Source organism: Telopea speciosissima, chromosome 11, assembly GCF_018873765.1.
Source record: "Telopea speciosissima isolate NSW1024214 ecotype Mountain lineage chromosome 11, Tspe_v1, whole genome shotgun sequence".
Classification (NCBI taxonomy): domain Eukaryota; kingdom Viridiplantae; phylum Streptophyta; class Magnoliopsida; order Proteales; family Proteaceae; genus Telopea; species Telopea speciosissima.
The window spans coordinates 44,306,402-44,332,589 of record NC_057926.1 but is presented as its reverse complement, the minus strand read 5'-3'; the positions used below and the strand labels follow the sequence as shown (position 1 = coordinate 44,332,589).

General features: G+C 39.2%; 2 protein-coding genes across 2 annotated transcripts; both read right to left on the bottom strand.

Moving 5' to 3' along the window:
• Window positions 1-3,422: 3,422 nt before the first annotated feature.
• LOC122646119 (E2F-associated phosphoprotein) lies at window positions 3,423-19,109 on the bottom strand. Its single transcript, XM_043839608.1, has 4 exons — window positions 19,098-19,109; window positions 9,403-9,517; window positions 7,577-7,742; window positions 3,423-3,805 (listed from the first exon to the last, which is right to left on the bottom strand). Exons 2-4 carry the CDS (start codon window positions 9,461-9,463, stop codon window positions 3,544-3,546), a joined length of 489 nt encoding a protein of 162 aa, XP_043695543.1. The 5' UTR covers window positions 9,464-9,517; window positions 19,098-19,109; the 3' UTR covers window positions 3,423-3,543.
• LOC122646118 (E3 ubiquitin-protein ligase RING1-like) lies at window positions 17,072-25,983 on the bottom strand. The gene is made up of 2 exons (XM_043839607.1): window positions 24,808-25,983; window positions 17,072-17,186 (listed from the first exon to the last, which is right to left on the bottom strand). The coding sequence occupies exon 1, from the start codon at window positions 25,897-25,899 to the stop codon at window positions 24,817-24,819; it is 1,083 nt and encodes a 360-aa protein (XP_043695542.1). The 5' UTR covers window positions 25,900-25,983; the 3' UTR covers window positions 17,072-17,186; window positions 24,808-24,816.
• Between the last annotated feature and the right edge of the window lie 205 nt (window positions 25,984-26,188).

The following is a 26,188-nucleotide window of genomic DNA, read 5'->3' as shown; positions in this document are numbered from 1 at the left end:
ATGTCACCATTTTGATGACTGTTGATCACTTGATCTTCATTGACAGACCACCCTGTTTGAGCAATAATAGCTATTCATTCGGAATCAATCCAACCTACAGAAAAGAACCTAAATATGGACGGTCAGATTCTTCCGTGAGTCAACTTTACAGTCAAAGTGTGGTATCTCATACTATCTTGGGCACCCCGGTGACGGGTGTTCCTTCAATCATCGCGCACTGTGTAATGTGGGCCTGCGTGGGCCGCATATGGGAATACAAGTAATGTCACTAAATTATACCTTCCAATGATTACATCCCATAAATAATTCAAAATTTTAATTGATTAATGGGAAGTGTTCTTAAGAAAAGGACAAAAGAACTCTACCCGATCGTGTAGTCCTTGCACCAGCATGATAGCTAATGAAAGTGTTCATCAAGGCATTAGTTTGGTTGCAATTTTTGATTGTCAGGGTTAAACGGTCTTTTCATTCACAAAGGCATTGGTTTGTGTCTAGGCGCAAGAACCATGTTAACCACACACCCAATTAGAGTTCTTTTTTCCTAAAAAAATAATAAGGGAAAAAGATCATGGTTTGATCGGTTGGCTCTTGCACCCAGACACTGGAGTGTATTAATAATTACCGCCCGTCCGTGTTGATGCCCTTGTACATGCTCTCATTGGCCCCTGTGCTAGTGCAAGAGCTACATGACCAAGAAATGATCTCTTGCCCAATAAATAATTTATTTTTTGGGGAACATGGTTTCTGTGGGGGAGTGTGGCGCTTGTACCTAGACATAGGGGGGAGGCAAATGACCACCCCTATTGATGCTTCTACACGTGCACCCATTGGCCTCCACACGCACACAAGAGCCCCGCTCCCCCACAAGAAAAACTTCCCCATTTTTTTTTTTAAATAGAACTATTATAGTTAAGGGTGAACATGATGTTTAAAGCACACGAGAGAGGATATTCTCTTCTAAATCCAACAACTCATCCCATATTTGTTTTTCCAATTAACAATATCTTTCCTTAAATAATTTAATACAATTTTTAATTACACGCCAACACATATCCTATTAAGATTTGTTGTACTCCCAATCTCTTCCCCTCACTAATACGTTATTATTGTAATTTTAAATACAAATGGGGTGGACATTCACCTGTAATCGAATTGATTATTCAATAGATTCTTCTTATCATATATAGTCTGATAAAGTCACTAAATTCTCACCTAGGAGATTAAACTCTAGTTTTATTTTTAAGAGAGTGCAAAGAACACTCAGAGACAACTTGGTCATTAATTTTCTGTGATACATTTTAGGGACTGTTTGGATGGATTAGGCACTTGGATTATTCCTAGACCCTAAAGCCTTACCAACCCCGACCCAATTGGAGAAAACCCAAGCCCAACCTGGCTGTAGGCTTGAATAATTTTGCTTGGATTGCATCATGGGATTGATCTAGGTTTACATACAACTATATTGATCTTAGTAAAAGGTGCTTTAGATCGATGCTTGTGGTTTCGAGTTAATGCTAGATGAAAAGAATTTTAGTTATAGTTTTCCTTGCGACAGTCCGGGATGAGGCGGTACTTGTGATATTTCGGCGGGGGAGGGAGGATGGAGGATAATAAGTTGAGATTCCATTCCCTATTTACAAGAAGGTTTACAACATTGTAGAGCCAAGCATGTTGTGAGTGTGACGGAGGTAGACAAAACTCTTGAAGACTAGAAACCCATGGGTCCTACCAAATATTAATCGATTGACCATCCCCTATTTTCCAGCAAAGAATATTTTGTAAATCTGAAGTGATTGTTCTTATGCTGTTCCAGAACCAAGATCCTTTAGCCCATCTAGTGTTTCTATTGAAAAGCGAGGATGAGAGAAACTACTTAACTATTAAGATTTCAGCCCCACAAGTGATTGGGCTGAGAGATGAGGCGCCAGCCAAGATTGAGAAGAAGTGCCTTATTGTGAATATGGTTTTCTCTTATACCCACAACCCATCACACCATTATCTTTGTAAATAGAGGACCAAGAAATAGGAGTGAAACCCTTTTTAGGGAGAATGTTCTCTGTGCCACAGCGTAGGCTGCGCCTAGGCACATGGGCAGCCTGTGCAAGGGGCAGGGTGGTCATTGTGCCCACCCCAATGTACCTGGGCGCAGCTTGCGCTGCGACAGAGAGACCCCCCCTCCCCCCTTTTATTATCATTGAGCTAGCATTAATTGAATTCAATTGTTTACCGATTGATTTGGAAAATAAAAAAAATAAGACATGTGGTAGGTAGAGATAGGATTGAGAACTGATTTGATAAGTACAGTTCTACCAGCTTGAGATAGGAGATTACACTTCCGATAAAAAAAATTTTACATGAAGGATGATGAGATTGAGGCATTGTCTTTTAGATTTGGAAGGAAATCGATAAATAACAAGGTATTTGATCATTTTATCCATTTCTGACATACTTAATAAGCGCTTGATCCTCAACATAGTAGACACAGGAGTATTATTACTGAAAAAGATTCCACTCTTGACAAGGTTAAAAACCTTTTTGATAATCCTCTCTCTTTCCCAACTCCATGATCAGAGCCAATCAGGGGGAATCAGGGTTAGATTTTCAGGAACTGAGTTAGAGTTGGGCTGGGCCTGGGCCAAGCTAAGGGAACTCAAGGTTGTTCTGAGGTTTTAAAAAGCCCTGCCCAACCAAACCCTGTTGCAGCCCTAGGGCCCGCCCACAAGTCAAATCCATTGACCTTATATGGGCATGGCATGTTGAGGAATCACTTGAGCACTCATTTTTTTCATATCCCTATTCTTTGGAGCTCTTGTTTTGGTTTTATAGAGCAATTGGTTTGTGTTGGCCCAAGCTTTCTTCTGTTTCAGCTGCTTTAGCTTAGGGGAAATGTAATTGAAGTCTTCAAATGGATGGTTGAGTATTTATTAGTCGCATATGCTAGTGGACGAGCCTTGGCACAACAGTTAAGTTACGCTATTGCAACCATCAGGTTGCAGGTTCAAAACATGGAAACTCCGCGAAGAGGGGAAAAGGCTACGTACATTTGCCCTAGCCTTCTTCAAAACACCCCCCTCTATGGTGTTTCTCTAGCTTTCTTGGAGTTCAAACAAACTATTTTGCAGATTTTGAGGCTCTTATCCTGGGCTTGGAACTTGCTATGATTAAAGGAGTAAATAATTTCTAGATAGAATTGTGCAGTCTATTGTTTTCACCTCTAGATTTTCTGAAGTTCCATGTATCTGCAGAGCTCATTGGCTAAAAATTTCAGCATTTCTTGACAAGTATCAATTGGAAGATATCTCATAATTTTCACCAGGCCAATGTGGTTGCCGATTCTCTTGTAAAACATTTAGTATCACAGGGTTGATGTCATCACTCTCAATTCAAATAATAAACAGCTTCCATTCTTGGACCCAACAAACTGAAACCATTGCAACCTGCTCAGCTGGGATTCACATAAATATCTGACAAGGGAACGTTTGTTTGCATTGCATGCACCTTGAGAATAAGCAAATATTGATTATGAACATGAAACTAAACATATCAAGTCTCACTAGGAATAACATTGAAGAAGTGGTAAACCTCATCTCCATCGATGACGCCAACCTCTGTTGAACACGTCAAGCAACATACTGATTTGACCGTTTCTCCACCTGCACCCGCTTGACCAACTTCACTCTTGCCAGAATCTTTTTGGTGGTTACCCTTCCTTTGTCTTCGATTCGACTGCTGCAGTATTTGATCCTTCTTGATCTTGCAGTTGACAACAAAGATGGCCCTGTACTGGGTGACATACTTCTCATGCCTACAATATGACAATTTCAGCTCAGTGTAGGCAGTAAAGGCAAAGGCGTTCATTAAAAATATTAATACAAATCCTGAAAAGTTGAAAGGAGAATGAAAATTACCAAAGAAGCAATTGCCCAAAAAATATATATATGTATATTCCCTTTTAAAGTTGAAAGCTAGCTCTACTTCTAGTATGAGGATCCAACGCATCCTAGCAGTACTTGGCTGACGCACGGCATTCAAGTTCAAAATAAAAACTTGGAGCCAAATAATTAATCAATTATAAATGGTAAATGGTGTTCTAGATGTGCCTTGCAGAAAAGCCACTTCCTAAATAAACTAAGGGAAAAGGAACGCTGTCTGATCGCGCTACCCTGCGCCCATACACACGGGGTGAAATGACCCCGTGCCCCTCCTGTTGGATGCCCCTGTGAACTCTCCTCATTGGCCCCCATGCTGGTGCAGGGGCCACGTGACCGGGCAGCAAACCCTTCCCCGTAAATTAATGTAGTAGTAGGATTTATTTATTTATTCATCTATTTTTGGGATTTTCGAACTTGAAATCTTGTTACCTCTGTAACTCTGTAATTACTACCTCGTCTCCAACCTAGGGGATCAGATGAAACACCCAATCATACTTCTTCAAAAACCAACCCAACTTCAAAGAACTTTTAAAAACTATCTTCCTGATCACAACTCGATCGTCAGTTCCCAGCCCCATGCACAACAATCCCCTTCTTTTTGTTGATACAGGAAACATACAATCAATTAGGATTTGCTTTAAGGAATAGGTTTCAGTTTAATCGCTAGGCTCTAATCAGTTGATTATAAAGTTTATCACAACGGAAAAGAAGAAGAAAAAGGGAAGAGAGGTGGAGGTAGGGCAGAGTAGCATTATCAGGTTATGAAAATAGACTAGGGAATCTCAGAGGAGATATCCCCCCTCCCCCCTCCCCCCTCCTCCAAACAAAGGAAAAATGACTAATAGGGATGACCAGTAGGACCAAGGTTGAATCTGTTGGTTACTGGCTTGGGTTCCAAAAAGAAGAAAAGTTGCAAATCAAGAATCGTATATTTAAGTTGTTATAACTAATCTGTATTTCTCATAAGCTCATGGGAACAGGTTTCATAATTGTGAAGAAGTTTGATTGGGGGGAAAAAAGTAGCACCCATTTGGTTAATGTCCATTATTTCTGCTGGAAGCTTTGAGAATGTAAAACAGCTGTTAGGTTCTCAGAAACCACCATTTGGAGATTATTGTGGATCTCCTAAACATGGAACGAAAAGGAATTCTTCAAGGGAAGTGATGAAGAGGCCTACCACTTTAGAGTCCCCAAGAGAGAACCAGCTGATTCTTAACTTTTGACGAAAGAAGGCTTCTTCACAAGCTGCAAGAGAAACATAGGACTGAAGGGCAGCCCTCACATTTGATGGTAGTCTCGACCTGATGGTTTGGAAAAGTTAAAAATTGTATGGTGTTCTTTAGGGAATTTGGGACCCTAATGAATAGTTGGCATTATGAGAAGATGGGTCAGAATAGTGGTTGGTCTGAAGGGGATTCTACAAGAGCGAAATTGAGCTCTCAAAGATGGGCTAGAGTTCAAAAATGGATCGGATTCGTGCTGGTCCACGGAAGCACTATTGCATAAAAAATAATAAAAACAGCAACCTATTTTATTAAATAGATTTTCCCATTGACACCCCTTAAGGTGTCAAGTAATTTATAAACTTTTTTTCTTCTTCTTCCTTTTTTAGTATAATTAACTTCTTTTTTCACATGTATACTCGAAAAACATGCGAGACAATGACAACTCTTGACCATGACATATGGTAAGTACATTTTTAAATTATTTAAAAAACCCTATTTTGCCATTGACTTACAGAACTTTTGGGAACAAGACAAAGGAAATCAAAAGATAAATACAAGTTCTAAATAGACCTATGGACGAGTCATTCAGACAGTCCCTTTAATAAAAGACTGACTATATATATTATATATAGAAATAAAATAGAGATAAGCTGGATTGCAAATATCAGGCCTGATTCAACTAAAGATAAGAAAAAATTATAAATATGCAAAGACACTAACTTAACTAAGTAATAAATCCCATATTCCTACCTCCATACCCATATTTTTAGACCCATTAAAGTGGTCTATTACAGCGAAAAACCCTTAGACCAAAAGCCCAACACATGTCGCTCAATCCAAGGGTTATTCCCACTCAATAAGCCCACTTTTCTGATTTATCTGCATCAATTCCCCTCTCATAGGAAAAAAAAAAAAGAACTCTTCCTCGAGTTTGAAATGATATAGAATCGGCACCACACAATCAGATTCCATTCTAAAATAAAAAGGTATTACATCAGCGTCAGGACCAATGGGGGAGGGCGCCTAGGTATCCACCCAGTGGGCAGGGGCGTCATTTCATAATGTCCTGTGAGAGGACCTAGGGGGACACCACCAAGCAGGGATCTTTTTCTGAAAATAAAAACTTGGCTTCTGTTGGACAAGAAGAATAAATTCAACAACTCTCGAAACCTTCTCATATAAAAGATGTGATGGTTTTGATACTAAATAATGTACACTAATCTTCAACCAGAATTATTCTAATAGAAGACTAGAACAGCAGGATCGCAAGACGGAGAAAACAGAAACAGAATCTAGGAAATATCTGTAGATTTAGTTAGACAAGACAGAAGGGTCTAAAGTTTCAGTAGATGGGTTTCTTCAATGGCAGAACAGGTCAGCAGAGTAAAGAGTGATTCTGATAAGTGAATGACAATTTTCTGAAGAATCCTGCTGTCACTAGGACTGATAACAGCAGGATCAGAATTGATATAATCAATCAGAGAGTTCAGAAAACCTGAACAGAAACTCAGAGGGAAATAAACCACAAGTTACTGAAAGCAATCTGAGCAAAACTCAAGTAAAACATTGCAGCCTTGCAGGGACTTGTAACCAGCAACCGATCAAAGAATCACCAAAATAGAATATAGTAGGAACATCCAACCAGCAGTAATTCTGGAAATTAACAAGAAACAGAATAGCCGCAGGGTTTAGAAGTTGAATAGATCCCTGTAGTTCTGATAGATAGGTAGGAATAATAGGGTAGGAATCCACCTGCAGTGGTTTTGGAATCTGCTAAAACCCGTGATGAGAATCGACTCTTTCACTAAGGAATCCACTTTAGCCTTCATTCGGAATCCACCAAGCACACTACTGAATACACAGCAGCATCTACTGAATAGACAGCAGGAAAATTCAGGAAATCTAATCTGATGTATTACTTCAAATGGTTGGAGACATCTATGGCCTTTTCATCTATTTATATTGTCAGTAAACCCAAGTAGGATAGCACCAGAACTTAACAGACAAATTTATCCAAAAGAAAATAATAAAAAACAGTAACCTACTTTACTAAAAGACTGATTCTAGAGATGGAGATATATTAGAGATAAGCTGGATTGGTAACATCAGGCCTTTCCAGCTAAAGATAAGATAAAATAATAAATAAGAAGTGAAATAGAAAACAACTACTAAGACCCGAAACTTAAAAACTAATAAATCTCGTATTCCTACCTCCTGTTATTGGTGAAACCTGATCTCAGTTTTAACCCCAAATGAAAATGAAAATTAAATACATATCCCTGCCGAACCGACAGCCAGGTTTGGACCTCATTGTTCTAGGTCTAGGTCTCCAGACAGGGTTAAACCGGTCCAGCCATGGAAGTGCAATTACATCACAAAATGTTATAAATAATAGTGAAATGGAACCACGGCACATACCTTTGACATTCTAAGCAGAGGGTAGTGAAGCATGCTGGACAACTAAGGATAGCATCAGAAGTACGGCCTTTCCTTTTCTTATTAACCCACAACTCATCTTTTTCATCAAGATCCGAATCATAAAACTCTGGCTTAATAGAGTAGTCTATTTCATCATCATCGGAAACTGAGAACCAAAAAAAAAAACAAACCATAGATAAAGTTAACTTCAATTTCAGCACTAAACAAAAAATGGAGCTCATAAATTCTACCAACAAAAACCATACTAATTTGACAGGTCACAGACCACAACTACCTGGAGAGTGCAAACCTACTTTGAAAGTCATATACTACTAATCAATGGCATCAATATGGAAGTTCAGTCTCATCTATCAAATAGCTTCAGTATCAGCTCTTAACTTATGAGTTATCTTGTTAAGTCTGACTCAAAATTATTGCTTAAAATCTGGTGATAAAGGTGTTCTATGGCAAAGAGAGGTTGGGTATAATGTGTTCTCAGGTTGCTTTTTACATAAGATTCAGATTGGCTCTTGGTGATGAGGCATAGTTTCCCTTGATCATGTTCCTTTTTCACTTATTTAGACTCGCAATATTTACATAATTCCCAACTGAAGGTCACTTCAGGTACAAAAAAACATTGCAAAGGGAAAAATAAGATTTCCCTTATGTTGGTGCGTTATGTGTGCGCTTGGAACGTGCAAACATGCTTTGGAGTGTGAGTTAGTTATGTGAAATTAGAAGTCTAAGTAGTTATGTGGTTTTAAGAGTCTATGTGTCTGTGGTAGTTAGAATTGCATGTACGTGAGAATAGTTATAGTCGTGGGAATTGTGGATGTGTGTAGTTATCTAATTGTAATACTCCTTATAAATAGCATTATACATAATAGAATGATAAAAATGAAAATCCCTAAATTGTCTCTTGATTTATCTTGAGAAGAGGAACGGCAGCCTCCCAATTGTGCCAGGACATCCGGTGGCTTCGTCCATAAAGCCCCATATTTATCTCTCTTCCTCTCTTTCTCTTTCTATTATTTTTATTTTATTTTCAGATTATCTTGCACGTATCATGGTGTTAATAGCAAGGGAAGTACTCTGTACACTTTTTCCCAACAGCGATTAAGCGTTTTAAAACCCTGAACCAGCATGAATCTTAGACAGGAGGATTTTACAATGAGGCAAAAAGTTAGCAACTATACTCATTATCAATCGGATAGGAGAGAAAGACCCTACTTGGAAATAATCAATAAGAATATTGCCATTGATATCCTGATGCTCAATTAGAGGGCAAGGTTGCTCAAGGGAAGGAATGAATACATGCATATTATATACATCTCAACGAGTTCTAGTAGTCCATATGTTATACGCGTGGTGTTATTTGGTAGTATCCTTCTTCTTGTTGCTAGAGGTTCAGTTGTTTAAACTACTGATTTAAGCACTGAACAGGTGTTTCCAATTGTTTCTAGTAAAGAGCTCAATTATGGTGGGTTGTGAGAGATCTCACAAAGATTTGATGTAGAGAAGTGACAAGGCAATGGTGGGAAATCAAGGGTTTAAGACCCAAAGCTTCTATCAGGAGTTTCGCTTACCTCATTCACCAATCTCATAAAATTTTGAATCTTCGTAGAAATTAAGGAATTAAACTGTTCTCACTTAAGGAGATTTCAAAATTTAATATCAACTACTCCCGAAGCAATAAAAGCATACAACAGACCCAGACAGACAGAGGGAGAATTTTGAGGCAACACCATATAAAAATTTGGGTTTTCGAATCAGAAAATTGGATTGCAGATAGACGAAGAAATAAGGCGTTCAGGACTTCAGGTTACCTGTCTGCTGTGAGTCGGTCGGAGACTCAGCGCCTAGTTTGTCTTCCTTCTCCGGTTCCATGTTCAAACTCGCTCACTGCAACTCTCAGTCGAGAACCTTGTCACCCTTCGCCGTCTAAGAAGATTACCCATTCCAATCTAGTCATAGTATCCATTGAGGTAAAGTGATTAATTAATGGGAAAGGGAACGCTACCTGGGCGCGTGCAGTATGCTGCCCCTGTGCCAAACACTGCACGAGATCCCCGCATCCTCGAGAAATTCTGCTTTTTCATGGGAGCACGGCGGTCATTTTTGTTCGCCTTGTTTCTGAGCACGGGGTAATACACCCACATAGCCTTGTGCACTAGGTATGCCCTTTTTACATTCCATAGCCCAGAGATCGATTAAAAACCCCAAACAACAACAAACTCTGCTAAATATCCCAACTTAATGGGATTGGCTATATAGATCCAAACAAAAAATGAAAAACAAAGTAGAAAAAATAGCGATCTAACCAAAAAAAATGGGAAAAAAGATGGGACAAGAGAAATGGGGAAAGAAGAGAAAAATAAAAAAAAATAATATATGAAAGATAGTAAGAGGAAAGAGGCATAGTCTAGCACGTCAGGAGAATCCCAACTAAATGGGTCTGCGACATGGATCCTTGCCCTCCAATAGGCTTTATCCGAGGTCATATTTGGTAAAAGACCTAGACTATGCATGTCCTTCCTCACCCTTTCTCCTATGGGTATTTTTAGGTATGTCCCTAACTCTTTTAGCTCCTTCAATCGGAATCATATCACTCCTCCTTACTAGGGTCATCCCATGCTTGTGTTGAATATGACTGTAGCACCTTAAACATCTCCTTCGAAGCTTGTCATTAATCGGGGCAACTACCAAGTGTCCAAGTCCGATCTTATATGTTCATTTCGTATTTTATCCTTTATGTTTTTTCACACATCCATCTTAATATACTTAGATTTGCTACACACAACTTATCAATATAATACTTCTTAACTATCCAACATTTTGCTCAATACATCATGGCCGATTGGACAACAGTTCTATAGAATTTTTCTTTAAGTTTTAAAGGAATATGTTGGTCACACAACACTCCAGACGCACCATTCCACTTCAACCATCCCGCTTTAATTCTCTGTGAAACATCATCCTCTATATCACGTTCTTTATTTATGAGACCCCAGATATCTAAAATAGTCACTTTGCAATATCTCTCTTTCCTCAATTTGCATCATATCAATTTCCATCATAGTGTGATCAAAATTACACCTCATATACTCCGCCTTCGTTTTACTAATCTTAAGGTCTCTTGTTTCCAAGGTAACCACCAAACCTCTTTAACTTAGAGTTAATCTCTTTTTTTATCTCATCCATCAAAACGATATCATCAACAAAAAACATACACCATGGGACCTCATCTTGAATACTCTTGGTTTTATGTCATCCATGATAAGCGCAAAAAAGTAAGGACTTAAGGCTGGATCCTAATGTAATCCAATCGTAATTAGGAATTCCTTGCCCTGACCTCTCACAGATCTCACACTAGTCATGAAGTTCATATACATATCTTTAATGACATCCACATATTTACTTGACACCAAAAAAATTAAAAAATAAAAAGTTTCGGAGTCTGACCTTAAGCAAGTTTGGTTCGATGGGCCCAAGCCTACCCTAAGCCCGTTAGAGCATGGACAGGGCTTCTTGCAAATTGGATTGGAGTTGGGGCCGAGGCCTCGACTTGAGCCTGTTCTGGCATTCTATATAAGGGCAGAGACAATTAGGGGCCTCAAGGCCGGCTTCAATTTGTCAAAAAGCATATGCAGTCAGGACCAACCCTAATCTGCCAAACCCTGAAATGGTAGAATAGGATAGGATCAAGTACATCCGACCCAATTAGGGTCAATCAGGGCCTGGCTGAGCTGATCCCGACAGGTCTGGGCTTGGGATGAGATATCCCAACCCGACCTTCGAGTTGGGCTGGCATTATAAAAAAACTTAGCCCAGCCCGGCCCAATTGTTCCCTTACTCTAGACTACAAGGTCTCGAGCCTAATTTTATATTTTTTGTTAAATTCGAGTCTAGTTTTTAACCGGTCATTTAATTTATTTTATTTTATTCCCAACATTTTATGTCTTGAGAAGTAACAATAGACAAAAGTATCCAAACTTTATGACCTTTTAGTACATTGATCCTAAAAACTCCAAATTTTAGTACACTATATCATTTGCCTATGATCCTTAGCTCCCTCAATGCCCATGTCATCACATGGTTCCACCGTGGCTCTCAAGGGAAAATTATAAAACTATTTATCCTCTTTGTTATAGATTTATTATAAGGGAAAAGTCTTGTGGAACATTTTTGCATGCCAAGACACATTTTACTGTTCCCAAGATAGTAAAATGCCTTAAATACCCACTTCACTAATTGAAGATTCGAAAATGAGCTTCCTTATTCTCCCAAAGTATACAAGCGTGGAAGGAAACAATGAGGATAAAATTGTCAAATACCTTTTACATTGGAACCACATAGAACTGCGATGATAGCTAGGGCTTTGTGAGAGCTATGAATCTTACACGGGGGCCTATTGGTCTCAAAAGTTTGAGGAGTTCGGAAATCTTCGATAAAAAAAATTTGATTGTCCCAAAAGTTTAGAAACTTTATGGGAAAAAGAATTCTGTTCGAGAGTATGGCCTAGGCTAGTACTCCCTTAAGTCTATCTCTCTCCTCCATGAAAAGACACCTATGCCCCCTTGTTTTGAGGAGGAAAGCGATAGACACATGGGAGTGCTGGCGTAGGCCACACTCCCGGATAGAAAACAACTTTCCAAACTTTATTTATTGGAATTTTTGCCTTTTTTGCCCCTTCTATATGAAAACTAAAGTGATCTTTCTCTTAATCCCTTCCTAAATTATTTTTAGTATAAGAATTTTAAAAAAAATGAATATATCCCTAAAAATCAATATTTAAGTACTACAAATATCCTCAAAAGTTAATATTTTATGCCTTCATATAATAATTTCTTGGTTATTTAATGGATATTTTGGTAAATGGTCTAACAAAGGAGAGATGAATCTATTTTAAAATTGACTGATTAGTGTTGTGTTTGGTATGCATTTTTTGAATGCATTCCAAGAAATCATACCGTACACAACTTTAGGCTGCGTTTGGTATGCATTCTTAGAATGCGTTCTAAGTCGATTTCACATTCTTAAATGATAAAAATATTTGTTTTTATCGTCTGAGAATGCGAAATCAATTTGGAATGAATTCCAAGAATGCATACCAAACATAACCTTAATGCCAAAAAGTCTACTATTCGATTACAATCGCTTTCAAAGTATAGTCATATATTTGATTCTCTTTAACCATGATTTAGAGTTGATAACTTCAGGGGGTGGGATGCTCGAGAGTTGGAACCAACAAAATATTAATTAGAGTTGAGAAGATGGGATGACAAATATACATTGAATAAATAGTGGATCAGTATATTTATGATCATGGGTGGAAAACTATTTTTGATATGATTTCTTGGAATGCATTATTGACCTAAAATGCATTCTAAGAATCAAATTAGCAGAACCACAAATACGAAAGATGATCAATTTTGGATAAACTCAAATTTACAGGCCTGTCTAACCTATTTTTTACTCTTTTGGTTTAAAGTTTGTTTGATTAAGAAAGCAACCACTCTATTGAAATCCAATTGAAACTCTTGTTCCAGTGCTCATTTGAACTTAGTAGCTTAAATGAAAATTTTGAGCTGAAACTGAGGCAAGCAAATAAGTGGGTAAAGGGTTATTAATCATAGGTTGATGGATATGGGCCAAACTAATATAATATTACTTCTTTTGATAGGCAAGCACAAAAGAAACTTTATAATATAAGCCCATACACTACACAACATTAGTGCCATTACATTATTTACATCACACTCTTGCAACACTACGTGACATAACTCCCTTAACAAATTGATTAGTTAACCAATCTTGTGGTGAACCCATTAATCAAATCTGGTTAAAAAGTCAGGTTGGACAGAAAATTATGGCTTTTGCAATATTTCCATGAAACACTCAAAAAGGCAAAAGGATTTTGCACAGCCCAAGTAGGAAGCGCTTCCGGTGCAACTCTCTCATTTTGCTACGTGGATAGATTATTTTGCTATTTCATAATGTTGTATCAAATTTCAAAGTCTAATTCAATCGAATAGTTTCAAGCATGAATTCTCCATCTCCTTGATTTTTCAAAGCTCTATTCTTTTATTTTGGTAAAATCCGTTTAGGTTGAAATTTGATATGTGCATAGGAAACCTTAGGGGTGTAGGAACCAACAAGAGCACTTCTTCAAAATATTTTTCTTTTTGACTCTCCTACTCGAACCCCCTCCTACAACCCCACCCCTCCAAATATAAAATAATAATAATAAAATAATAAAGAGAAATAAAGAAAAACATGAAAGAATCTTTCTGCTTCAAGAATCAATCTTCACTCTTGGTTAAGCCTTCTTTTTTTTTTTAAATTTTGGGTGGTGGTGGTGGGAGAGAAGAAGAAACTATCCTTCTTGAACCCACTTTACATTCTATAAAGGAATTAAAACATGAATTTTCATAAATCCAAGTTGTGTTTGGTATGCATTCTTGGAATAGATTATGGGTCTAGAACACCATTTAAAAGTGTTTTTCTCCCCTCTATTTTCTTGCTTCAGAATGCATTCTAGACCTAGTATCTATTCTAAGAATACATACCAAACAGAACTCTAGGTAGTTTATTGTCTCCTAAACATGAAGTTGATATCTCTTTCCACTCATATAGCCATCTTATGCTCATCTCTGAAAACAGGAGGAAGACCAGACAACCTCAGCAATCCATCTTCTATGACATCACAGGAATGCTTGCAAGAAAACATATACATGCTCTTCATAAGTACTCCTGATCCACAGCCACTTTTACTCCCAGTGCCTTTGGTGCACTCCTTGTAAGCAGCTAGAAATGGGTCTTGTTTCTGTCTGCGACCCTTTCTTGAAGAACTTCTAGAAGGAGGCTGCAGGAATGGGCAGGGAGGTAGAGGTATCTGTAAATCATGGCCTAAGACGACCTTGGGGCTATCTGATGGACAGGGAGGCAGTGGCAGCTTAACTCCACATGCCCTTAATTCCTTAGAGCATTCGTGGTGTATCACCTTTGAGATCCCTGGTTTGTTCTCCCATGAGAAGGGCACCTTCCCTTGTGAATGAGTCCTATAATGAGTACTCATCCTTGTATTGCCAGTGACTCGGGGCTGCAAGATGAAGAGAGCTATCTGGTTTTGGACTTATAAAGATGGTTTAGACTTTAAATTAAAGGAAGAGATGATGAAGGTAAAGAAAATGAGTGCCAACTCTTCTTTGGGAAACTTAGACAAATAGCCAAACATATTACAATTAACACGTTGACCAGAGAAGTCTCTGATTGATAGTGTGGGTTGGTAAAAAATTTAAAACCAGACCCAACATCAAACCAGAAAGGGATCCTACTGTGTCTTATTTGTTGAACCAACCAGAAACAGTGGTTGATTCTTGTTAGCCAGATGGCCTGTTGGTACAACCAAAGGATATAATTGAGAATTTTAAAAAGTAAAGGTTGAGTAATCTTAGCTAGTTTCACTTTGGAAGCTTTGTTGCAACTGATAAGTTACTCAATCCTTCAATCTAAAGCGTAATGCTTGGGATGAAAGTGTTATATTCTTGAGTCCCACTCTGCAAGTAGAGTTATGTTTGGTAATATGGCATTAGATTAGAAGTGATTTTAGAATTAAAAAAACAGAATAGGTGAGGGTTCCTTGCAACGCTAGTGTGCAGTTTCATGCCTTGGAGGAAGGGTATTATGGAAAAATACTAAAACTAGGAGGGGAATATGAGACATTTTATAGAGGGTGGTGCTAGAGTATTCTGAGTCTTATGAGAAATGCCTTCAGACACAACATTTGGAAAGCACTTTACAAAATCACTTCTGGCGCTATACCTCATAATTAAGAGAATATCATTATAACTACCAACTTGCATTGCATCATAAAAGAACTAATGCATCTAGTATGCTGACCACATCAACTTCTTCTTTACATATTATTCCTTTTACATCCACTTTGAGAGTGATGGATTTCTCTTACCATCCTCCCTCATCTTGGCTTACTGTGCACGAGATGTAAAGTATGATGGGTGGAATAGAGTACTTATGAAGTAGAGAGGGGGATCGCTGCCAAGCTGCGCGGTACCCTACATCAGCGCAGAGCCAATGACAATCGTATCCAGATCGTCTATGGCCTGCCTGCCCGTAGCGGCCAGAGCGGTGCACTGACGAGGCACAACGCAATGACCGCCTTACCCCAGCCCAAGCGCCTTGCCCAAATGGAGATAAGACGGTCATTACGCCTCACCTCATTAGTGCGCGGCTATGACCGCTACGGGCAGCAGGCCGTAGACGATCACGATCCATGACAATCACAGAGGATGAAGTGGTCATCTCGCCATCCTGTGTCTCTGCACAGTCACCACACAGCCTTCTATTTCACCATAAAGTAATAGTTAAAACACACAACTTTCCCAAGCTTACCCTTACAATATGGATTGGGGGGCATCCAACGGCTGGACTGTGCCGTACACATCTCAAAATCAGGATTGGGCTTTTCCTCTATTAAGCATTGATGCTCTTTCAAGCGAGAATCAATTGGATTATCCGGTACGGTGGGAATTACAGGGAAGAGCAACTAATGCAATCAGAACCCAGGGTGACATGGCATTGGGACTCTCAAGACTCCTTGAGTCAATGATTCAGATCTCAAGACTCATTCAGGTTTGGAGCAGAAATGATTTTAACGTTTATTGAATTTATTCATTCATATTGGTGGAATGCAATGAATTAACTCGATCCTACCAAAAAAATACCCCAATTCAACCATAACAGTTAAAACCTACATTAGAAGTAGCACTGAAGAAGCAGACAGTTCACAACCTCAAACCTCACCCTATAGAAGGCAACCAGATCATCCCGGACAAGCGAGAACCGTGCAATTACTGTTTAAGCCCAGTTTGGAAGTCGAAGGATTTAATTTGCTGAATTTGCCACCATAGATTCCATTAAAGACGTTAATTCCTGGCATATTTGATAGAAATTAAACTCCCAAGATTTCTGGAACGAATTTCATTCCTGCATGACTTCTAGGAATTGACCAGCAGTGGCAGGGGGTTGGATTTCATATTAAAAGCATGCTATAAAAAGGCAGATGCAAAATATAACACTAGACAAACATTAGATCAAATGCCATAAGTAGGTTAGTACACTCTGTGAACGGGATAAATCAATTTTCTGCAAATTCAGTAGTTCCTCGAGGCAGCCTATCACTACCATCAGCATTTAGTTGACGAAGTATGGACATCTTCACCACTTTAATCTAGTGAAAATTGACAAGCAATTCTAAAGCTTATATTGAATAATTTATACAAACAAACAGAGTCTAAGTTGAAAAATGTCAATAAGAAAACCCATGATGAAATGGATCTTTAGAGAAATCATACAAAAATGGAAATAAATGGGTGCTTGAATTCTCATGAATGATGAAATTACAGAAGACTCTTTCAGATAAAATGTAAAAGGCAGTACCTATCGGGATCTTACCTTCCAAAGCAATAACACTACTCTATGTATATGATCTTCTGTTCATACATGATTACAAATCTAAATCCCCAAAGAATTTAGATGTCCAGATGATCAAGAAATGAAGCCCTTTCTCATTTCTGAGAGATGCAAGCAGCTGCACACCATGAAATAAATTTCAGTATCTAGAAAGGGGAAGGCACCTTGCAAGTGACAATTTCTCGTGAAGCACATAAATCAGAGCATCAGCACTAGAATATCCAACATAAGGTAACAATTAAGAACAAGAGACAATCAATGAGCAAAATTCCAATAAACAATAGGCTTACAGATATACTTGAACAAACATTGGAAGTTTATAAAAATTGGGAGGGGGGGAAGGGGAATAAACATGTTCAGCTAAAGATAACATTAGGAGGATTAATAAAACCACCTTAGGCAAATGGTCATGGTTTTTAAGGAATAAGACTGTCCTTGATGTTAGGTATTTCAACATAACTTCTAAAAATAGAAGTACATGGCAGCACCAACCACACAGCTATTTAGGCCAAACCATTCTTTGACTATCCTACATAAGGACGTTAGATGTAGAGATGAGTTGGAGATTATTTCATTTTCCATTTATGCCAACTTCCATATGAAATGTCATTTCTGTCTTTGTCCCTCCACATCTCTTCCATTTATGCCCAGTCCTTCTGAAATGCCATTTCTGTGGGGAACTGCAAGAGACTTAGCTTCTCTTTCATCGACAGCTTCTGCTCTTTGCTTTGCTGCTACCCTGCATATCCTGAAAGCTTGGCAATCTATTCACTTTGTAAACAACAGAAATTTCAGCAACAATCGCCTCTTCTTATGGGCTTTCATGGATAAAGTACAGCAACAGAATTTTGGGTGCAAATCCTGAACTCGTGGAGAAGTCATTTAATCTGATCAATTGACTATACGGGGGATCTTGAGCTGTGACTACTGTTGTGACTATTAATGCTTCCAGGGGTATATCTTGAAATTTAAAATGAGGGAGTGGATGGAATTAGGGTGGATCTGCTCCTTAGCACTACTAATGAGACCATCTTTAACACCAATTAACTTGATTGCCATTAACCTGAACTTCAAAATAATTTCCTTCGCATATCCTGGCATCAGCTGGTATCGTAGGAATGCCCAGGACTCTTGTTTAATCCAGAAAATTGGAGTGCTTGATCTGACAACAACATTACTAAATTGATAAAATCACTATTATGACTACTGATACATTCAAGACCATATCTTCCAACTCTAACATAAGGGAGCGGAGGAAATTAACCAGATCTGCACCATTGTTCCACTACCAAGACCATATTGGACACCATTTATCTTGTTTGTCATTAATATGAACTTTGATGGAAGTTCCTTATAGCATATCCTGGCCCAGCTGGTATTGAAGAAGCGCCCATGACTTTGAAGACTCCATTAATTTTGTTTACTCTGTCATATTGGAGTGGCTGATCTGACAACATAACTACTACATTGTACACTGACTCATATAAAGGATATGAATTCATATACTGCCCATTGCTTTGTGTTGTTCAATTAGCTGCTGCTAGCTGAAAGCCTGGCAATCCATTCACATGGTAAACAAAGGAACTTGCAACAATTTACTCTTCTTATGGGCTTTCATGGAAAAAGTACAGCAACAGAATTTAGGGGGAAACCCTGAGCTCATGGAGACGTTCATTGATCTGATTGAGAGAGTGGATGGAATTAGGCAGGTCTGCTCCTTAGTACCACTAGTGAGACCATCTCTAACGCCAGATAGCATGATCACCACATAATTTCCTTCACATATCCTGGCCTCAGCTCGATTGAAGGAGTGCTCAGGACTTGGCCATCATCATTGTCTTGGCATCCCTGGTTTCGGTGATGGAGCCAATAAAGTTCAGATTGAATTTCTCACAAGGCAGTCGGGTTTTTGCCATCTTTCAACTCATTTGAAATCCTTTTCATTCGATGTGTTCCCATCCATTAAAGAAGAGGAAGAGACCTAAATTAGGAGCGAAAGCCACTACCCTCCTTTTGTTGTCTTTTAGACACCAGTTCAATAATCAGAGAAAAGAATAGGAAAGGCAAGGTTATGAAATAGGCAAAGCAAGCGTAGTCAGATTCAATTGACCAAGATTGGAAATGACTCCTAAAGAGGAAGGATTCCTGGGTTTCAGTTAGTGACGGGCTTAGGGGTGGGGCTTAGAAAATTGGAGTGCTTAATCTGAAAACAACATTGGCTTATTTTTGCTAACCAAGCAGTTTAACAAGATTATGAGCACAAAGAAAATGCCAAATGAATGGAGGAGAATCATTGTGGTCCCGATTTACACAAATAAAGGTCATATTCAGAGCTGCAATAACCACAGTTCAAGAACTCACCGAGATCTCGTCAGTAATCTCTCTTTCTAAAATGAAATATTATGTTAAGATTGATGTATTGTACACTTTTATATTTGTAATGTTTATTTTAGTTGTTTTATATTAATTGTATGATTTGATTGCTTTCAATTACTAAACTATGTGTAGAATAGGACCTACTAGTACGCCATCGCCTACCAACCTAGGGTCCGAAGTGAAACTCCTATTTGGACTTTGTTTTTGCAAAATCTGATAGTGTCATTGTGTTTAAATGGCCTAAAATAGGCTGAGTACCAAGTTTCAGGCCCAGACTAGGTCTAAAACCCATTGAAACCAGCCTTCGAATTAAAAAAAAAAATTAAAACACCAATTCGCCGAGATGTCGGCCCAACTCGGTTTTTTGGTTGGGCAAAACCTGTACCGAAACCGAGTTCTTGAACCTTGGCAATAACTACAGAGGCCTAAAACTAATGTCATACAATGAAGTTATGGGAAAAGGTTATTGAAACCCACCTGAGAAAGGAATCTATTATTTTGGAGAACCAATTTGGTTTTATGCTAGGAAAATCCGTGATAGAAGTTATTTTCTTAATTGGTGGACTCATGGAAAGATATAGAGAAGGCAAGAAGGAACTCTATATGGTCTTTATTGACCTAGAAAAAACCCATGATAGTCTCCCTAGAGAGATAATCTGACATATACAAGAGAAGAGAAGGGTGTCATGTAAATATGTGGACATAATTAAAGATATTTATGATTATGTGGTGCCTAGCATGAGAATTGTAGGGGTCATGATGCAGATTTATCATCAAACTGGGCATCTTTTATTAGGAATAAGTCTAGGGTTGGGTTACATATATGTTGGGCCTTTGATCCCATGGGTTTCTAATGTAATAGGCCACTTTTATGGGCCTAAAATATGGGTAAATAGGTTGCATACGGGATTAGCTCCCATACTTAGTTTTATTTTCATACTTAGCTTTTTATTTGGTGTTTTAAATTGAACTGGTTCAACCAATGGTTCAATTTAAGTGATTTTATTAGTTTTTGTTTTAGTTGTTTAGTTGGGCTGGATTAGGACTCTATTTTGAGTCTATTTCAGTTTCCTAGTCAGTTTAAGTTAGCTAATAGGTTAAGAATTGGGTTAGGCCATTCCTTTTTAGTGTCTAAGTCTATTTTTGAGTCTTCCATATAAGTTTGTAAGGGAGGCTAGCATTGCATACGAATTTGATTAATAAAAACTCAGCTTTATGCTTGCTGCCTTTGCTCCATCGTGAGTGTGCCTTGTGAGTAATATCAAGGTTGCCTTGTGAGTAATATCAAGGTGAAGGGATTGGTGGATCTCCAATCGACTCCTTACATTGTGAAGATCGGGAGGGCTGCTACTTATCTCCTTGCATCTTGTAGATCGGGAGACCCCATTGTTCATCTTCAAAGTTGCTACCATTGAAGATCTCTTCAAATCCAGTAAGTTTGAATCTGAGATTTGATTTCAAACCTTCTTCTTCTAATCTGTCCAGCCAGTCCCCTTCATCAGACCTAGTCCAAACTCCCCTCCATCCATCAAACCCTAACCTCCATTAAAACCCTAAATCCAATTCTGCCCTAAATTGCATAATTTTAAAACCTTCCCAAACCCTAACTTCTTTATACCAAAATAACCCCTAGACCTGCCCATTAATACCCTATAAACCCCTTTCCCAAAATCCACCCCTAAACCTTAGATCTCACAAACAGTCCATTTTCATAAGGCCTCTAACCCGAAACCCTAGATTTCCAACTTCATCCAAATTGATCCAAACCTACAACAATAGACTCATAAAAACCTGCACATCATTACCAAATAAAACCCTAGCTCGAAACCCTAACCCTAACCCTCATTCTGCCCTAATTAGCCTAAGCTGTCCCAATCGGCCAGCCTTGTTAGGTGAACCCATTACCCTGGCTCCTAGTGGGATTACTCCTACCTAGGACTACATTAGGTCAAGGTAGTGAATTCCCAATTACAATTAGGTTACATCAAGGATTACCCTTAAGCCCTTATTTGTTTGCGTTTATCATGGATGATTTAGCAAGAGACATACATGATGAGGTTACTTGGCGTATGTTTTTTGCTAATGATATTGTTTTGGTGGATGAGACAAAAGCAAGAATTAACGCCAAGTTGGAGTTAAAACGATCAACCTTGGAATCAAAAGGTCTTAAGATAATTAGAAAAAAGACGGAGTATATGGTGTGCAACTTTTAGCCACACTAGGATTGTTGATGAAGTGGTGAATATTGATGAGAGGGAGATATCTAAGCTCCATCTTGTACATAAAGAAGGTGACATAGAGTTATACATAAAGAAGGTGATATAGCGGATGATGTTTCTCAGATAATTAAAATACGATGAATGAAGTGGAGAGGTGTGTCCGGAGTGCTATGTGATCAATGCATTCCTTTAAAGCTTAAAGGAAAATTTTATGGTACTGCCATACGACCGACTATGATGTATGGTGAAGAATGTTGGGCAATTAAAGAAGCATCATATAGATAACTAAGTGCGGAGATGAAGATGTTGAGATGGATGTGTGGCAAAACTATGAAGGATAAAGTAAGAAATGACCATATTAGAGCTGAGTTGGAAGTAGCTCCAATCATGATAAGCCACGAGAGAGTTGTTTGAAGTGACATGGCCATGTTCAATGAAAGCCTAGGGATGCTCCAGTATGGAGAAGTGATTTGATTTAGATTGAAGGAACTAAAAAGAGAAAAGGCATGCCTACAATAACACTAGGAGAAGTGGTGAGGAAAGACATGCATAGCTTATGCCTTGTATCTTGTATGACTTCGAATAGAGCTGATTGGAGAGCAAGGATCCATGTAGCCAACCCCATTTAGTTGGGATAAGGCTATGTTTAGGGGTGTAAATGAATGGCCGAAATCCGTTTCCGTATCCATGTCCGTATCTGTTTAGCACTATCTGAATCCGTCCGAAAGCTAAACGGATGCGGATACGGCTAGGCTATAGCTATCCGGAAAGCTATATTTACATGTAAATGGATAAAATATCCGATCCGTATCCGTGTCCGTATGCTTTTAGCACTATCCGAATCCGTCCGATAGCTAATCGGATGCGGATGCGGATATAGCACTATCCGAGTCAAATCCGATCCGTTTACAGCCCTAGCTATGTTGTTGCTGTTGATACTTTGAAAACAACATTAATAAATTAATAAAATCACTATTATGACTATTGATACGTCCAAGACCATATCTTCAATTCTAACATAAGGGAGCAAAGGCAATTAACCACAACTACTCTAAATTAGCCAGATTTGCTCCTTAGTTCCACTACTGAGACCGAATTGGACACCATTTAGCTCGTTTGGCATTGATCTCAACCTTGATGGAAGTTCCTTAGCATATTCTGGCCCAGCTGGTATTGAATGAATGCCCAGGACTCAGAAGACTCCATGACTTATGTTTACTCCAGTCCAATTGGAGCGGCTGATCTAATGATAGAACTGCTACAATGACACATGAGGTATCCAGTTGTCTTCCCAAAGCATGCAAACACTGGTTTATATAGAGACTACGAATTCATATGGTGCTATGATTTTCTACTTTCAGCCTTACAATCATTTAGATGAGTGTAAGTTGTTATTGGCCTGCTTCAAAAGGTTTCTACAACATTCAATAAGACATTGTTCTTTAGAAAGGGAAGAATGCAATAGCAGAATATTTGAGGACAAAGCCTCTCCTCCAGTGCTTGAGCATATACCTCACCTTCTTTATACTTGCCTTATGTCTTTGGTGAAGTACTGAACTTCTTTATCATTGATTGATATTCTAGTTAATGATACCTTTTCTTTGCATAAAGAAAAAGAAAAACCTCTTTGGATTGAACATTTATACTCTTTTGACTGAAATCTCATATTATCATTTTAGAAAACTGAAAAGGCAGATTTTAATGTTTTTTTTTGAGAAAATAGTCTAATTCTCAATGCATAAAATCCAGGCTTGACATTTTTCACAAACATTGCTACCTCTAGTGGTGTTTGACACCAGGAGGCATGAAGGAGGAGCAACCACAACAAAATCACCAAACCCGCTAACCATTCATAGCAGGACACAAGCTTTGAGCACTAGAAGCCAAGGGTAAGCCACATTGCAATGTGCAGTATTCACGTAACATTGGCTTTGAGCATCAACTCTGAGTCATGCCCAGGAGCGGAGCAATGTTTGTTCTCCCAATACAAATAGTCAATGTTTCTCCCGAGTCTTCCACCTCTAAAATTGGCCAATGGGAAAACAAAATTAAGGAGCTAACTGCAGATGCCTGCACATGCAGAAGGGGGATCCTAAATAAGTCATTAGTTGCCAATTCAGATTTCAGACATTGTTTGAAGTGACTCAAAAACATTGCTTGCTTAGTCACTCTAACAATGCTGAAAACACAGCAGACAGGTTTTTAAAGAAGAAATTATCAACCAACCTAAACTTGAGAAAATTAAACTAAATGGATTCAGATGTCACAGTTAAAGTTACAGAATGTTCAAAGTTTCTTCCTATGCTTTCAATTAGAGCAGCACCAACACATGTACCATCCTTAAAAAACTACTACTGTATCAAGGACTTTCCAATAAACACTCAACTCCAGCATTCCTATCAGAAAGATTCCTAAAACCAATAAACAGTAATATTGTTATCTTCAGGCCTCTTTGTACCTACAAGAATTGTTTAAACCTAAGCATAAACCTACTCACATTAAAACCTCAAGGTTTAATCAAGTGCTCCCCATACAAGATACAATTTTTCATAAATCGGCCCCATTGTGTAGAAAACCAAAAATTAAGCTTATTATAGATGACTGCATACCCAGAAAGGAGATTCTAAAGCTGCCTACTCCAAATGACCAATTCAAATATTGTTTGAAGTGATTCCAAAGCACTGCTAATTGCAACAATGCTGAACACCCAATAGAGTATTAACTGATTAAGTCTGTCCTATTGTTTTCAATTAGAGAATTCCTGTAGCACCACATAAACCACCTTACTGCTACTACCATAACACATAATTTCAAATAAACACACTACCGAAATATTTTTATAAACTTACCCCATCATTACTATCCAGCAATGGTTTATAAAAACCACTAGTAATGATATCATCAGGCCTCTTCTAATGTACGAAGATTAATTAAACCTACCACAAACCTATTTTCTATACAACTTTGGTTCAATCCAGTTCTCCCATGCAAGATACAATTTTTGGATTGTCACATTATCAAGAAGCAGCCAGAAATCCCCCCCCCCCCCCCAAATCAAAGAAAATAGGAAGGGTTGAGGGAAAAAAAAAATGATATCAAGATTACAAAAAAAGAAGAGTGAAATTCCAGTTCCAATAACAGTACCTGCAACGCTTAGTCCAAGTCTTCTTGCCTGGTCTCAGACCCGTAGTCTCGACCATCCCGACTCTCATTGTTGCGATTGTTATTCCCAACACCGCTGTTGCTCGTCTCCGCTTGCCCACCAAATGCCCTAAATAGAGACGGCAACGAAATGCTAAACCTTCGTTGCGCTGTTCGCGGGGAAGGATTATTCTCCTGAGCTCCTCTACCACTACTAGAATCCGCCCACCCAGCAGCCCTAGTCGGATTCCCAGAAGGTCTAGTCTCCCTAGTACGTTGCTCGTAATCAGGATCATCCGTTGGCAGCTCATACCGACAAACAGGACAAGAATTATGCATCTCAAGCCATGGAAGAATACATTCAGAATGATAAATGTGCTTACAGGGCATCTGCTTCGCCTCCACACCGAGCTCAAACGTGTCTTTACAGACCGCACACTGTGCAGCATCTGAAGCAAGCAATTCTTCGGAAATTTTAATGTTTGGGAGCTCTTCGACGGCAGATTTCGATGCTGGAGGCGTGCCGTACCGGTTCGGATCGTTTTCCGCAAGCTGCTGAATCAATTGCTCGAGCCCGGGACCGATGAAGTAGTCACCGAGATTCGTCGGAAGACGAAAACCACCATGATCGGAAGGATTGTTTTCAACGACAAACTGGATGTTAGCACCACCTGCACGCATAGATTGAATGTAATTCTGAAGGAAGAGGAAAGGATTGAATACATCGGGGTCTTGCATCCCCGCCGTTGAGCGTTCCCGGATTTCGGGATCGAAGAGAGCGGAGAGTTCGGGTGGGACTTCGACGGCGCTGGAGGTGGAGAGGAGGAAAGGGAGACCAGCGAGGCCGGCAGCCAAGGAAGGAAACGCGCCACCGCCGCTAGAAAAGCTCTCGGAGTAGCTGAAGAAGGGATTATGGGTGGGGGTAGGGCTAGGGTTTTCGTATTCTTCGAGGAATCCACCGTTGCAGTCAGGGCAGACGAGATCAGAGGTAGGAGATGGGGTTAAGGAGACGGTGTGGTTGCATTGGTGGCAGAAATAGAGCTGAGGTGCGGTGGTGCCAGCGGGTGCGCCGCCTGCTACTCCGGCGGAAGACATATTCCGGCCCGGGATATGATCGTTTGCGATAAAGAAAGGTTAAGAGAGACTTTTGCAACGAAGTTACGAAGAAAATTACTCAGATATTTTGTTATTTATACGGAGAGAGCGAGAGAGAGAGAGAGAGGGGAGGCGAGAGAACAGAGACGTACGGCGAACCGACGTTTATATTCTCACCTGAGGCGGAAAAGACTCTAGAGTGTTCTATGGGTGGGACCGTGGGACGGTAATAGGTGGGATCCGCACAAGAAAAGGCAAGAGATCGTAGTCTGATGGTGTAGCACCAGCA

Bases quoted from the DNA above. Each gene is read 5' to 3' on its own strand.
- LOC122646118 (XM_043839607.1), bottom strand. From the start codon at position 25,899: ATGTCTTCCGCCGGAGTAGCAGGCGGCGCACCCGCTGGCACCACCGCA.
- LOC122646119 (XM_043839608.1), bottom strand. From the start codon at position 9,463: ATGGAACCGGAGAAGGAAGACAAACTAGGCGCTGAGTCTCCGACCGAC. The intron at 7,743-9,402 runs GTAACCTGAAGT...TTTGGTTCTCAG, and splicing joins GACCGACTCACAGCAGACAG to TTTCCGATGATGATGAAATA. The intron at 3,806-7,576 runs GTATGTGCCGTG...GTCATATTGTAG, and splicing joins CTCTGCTTAGAATGTCAAAG to GCATGAGAAGTATGTCACCC.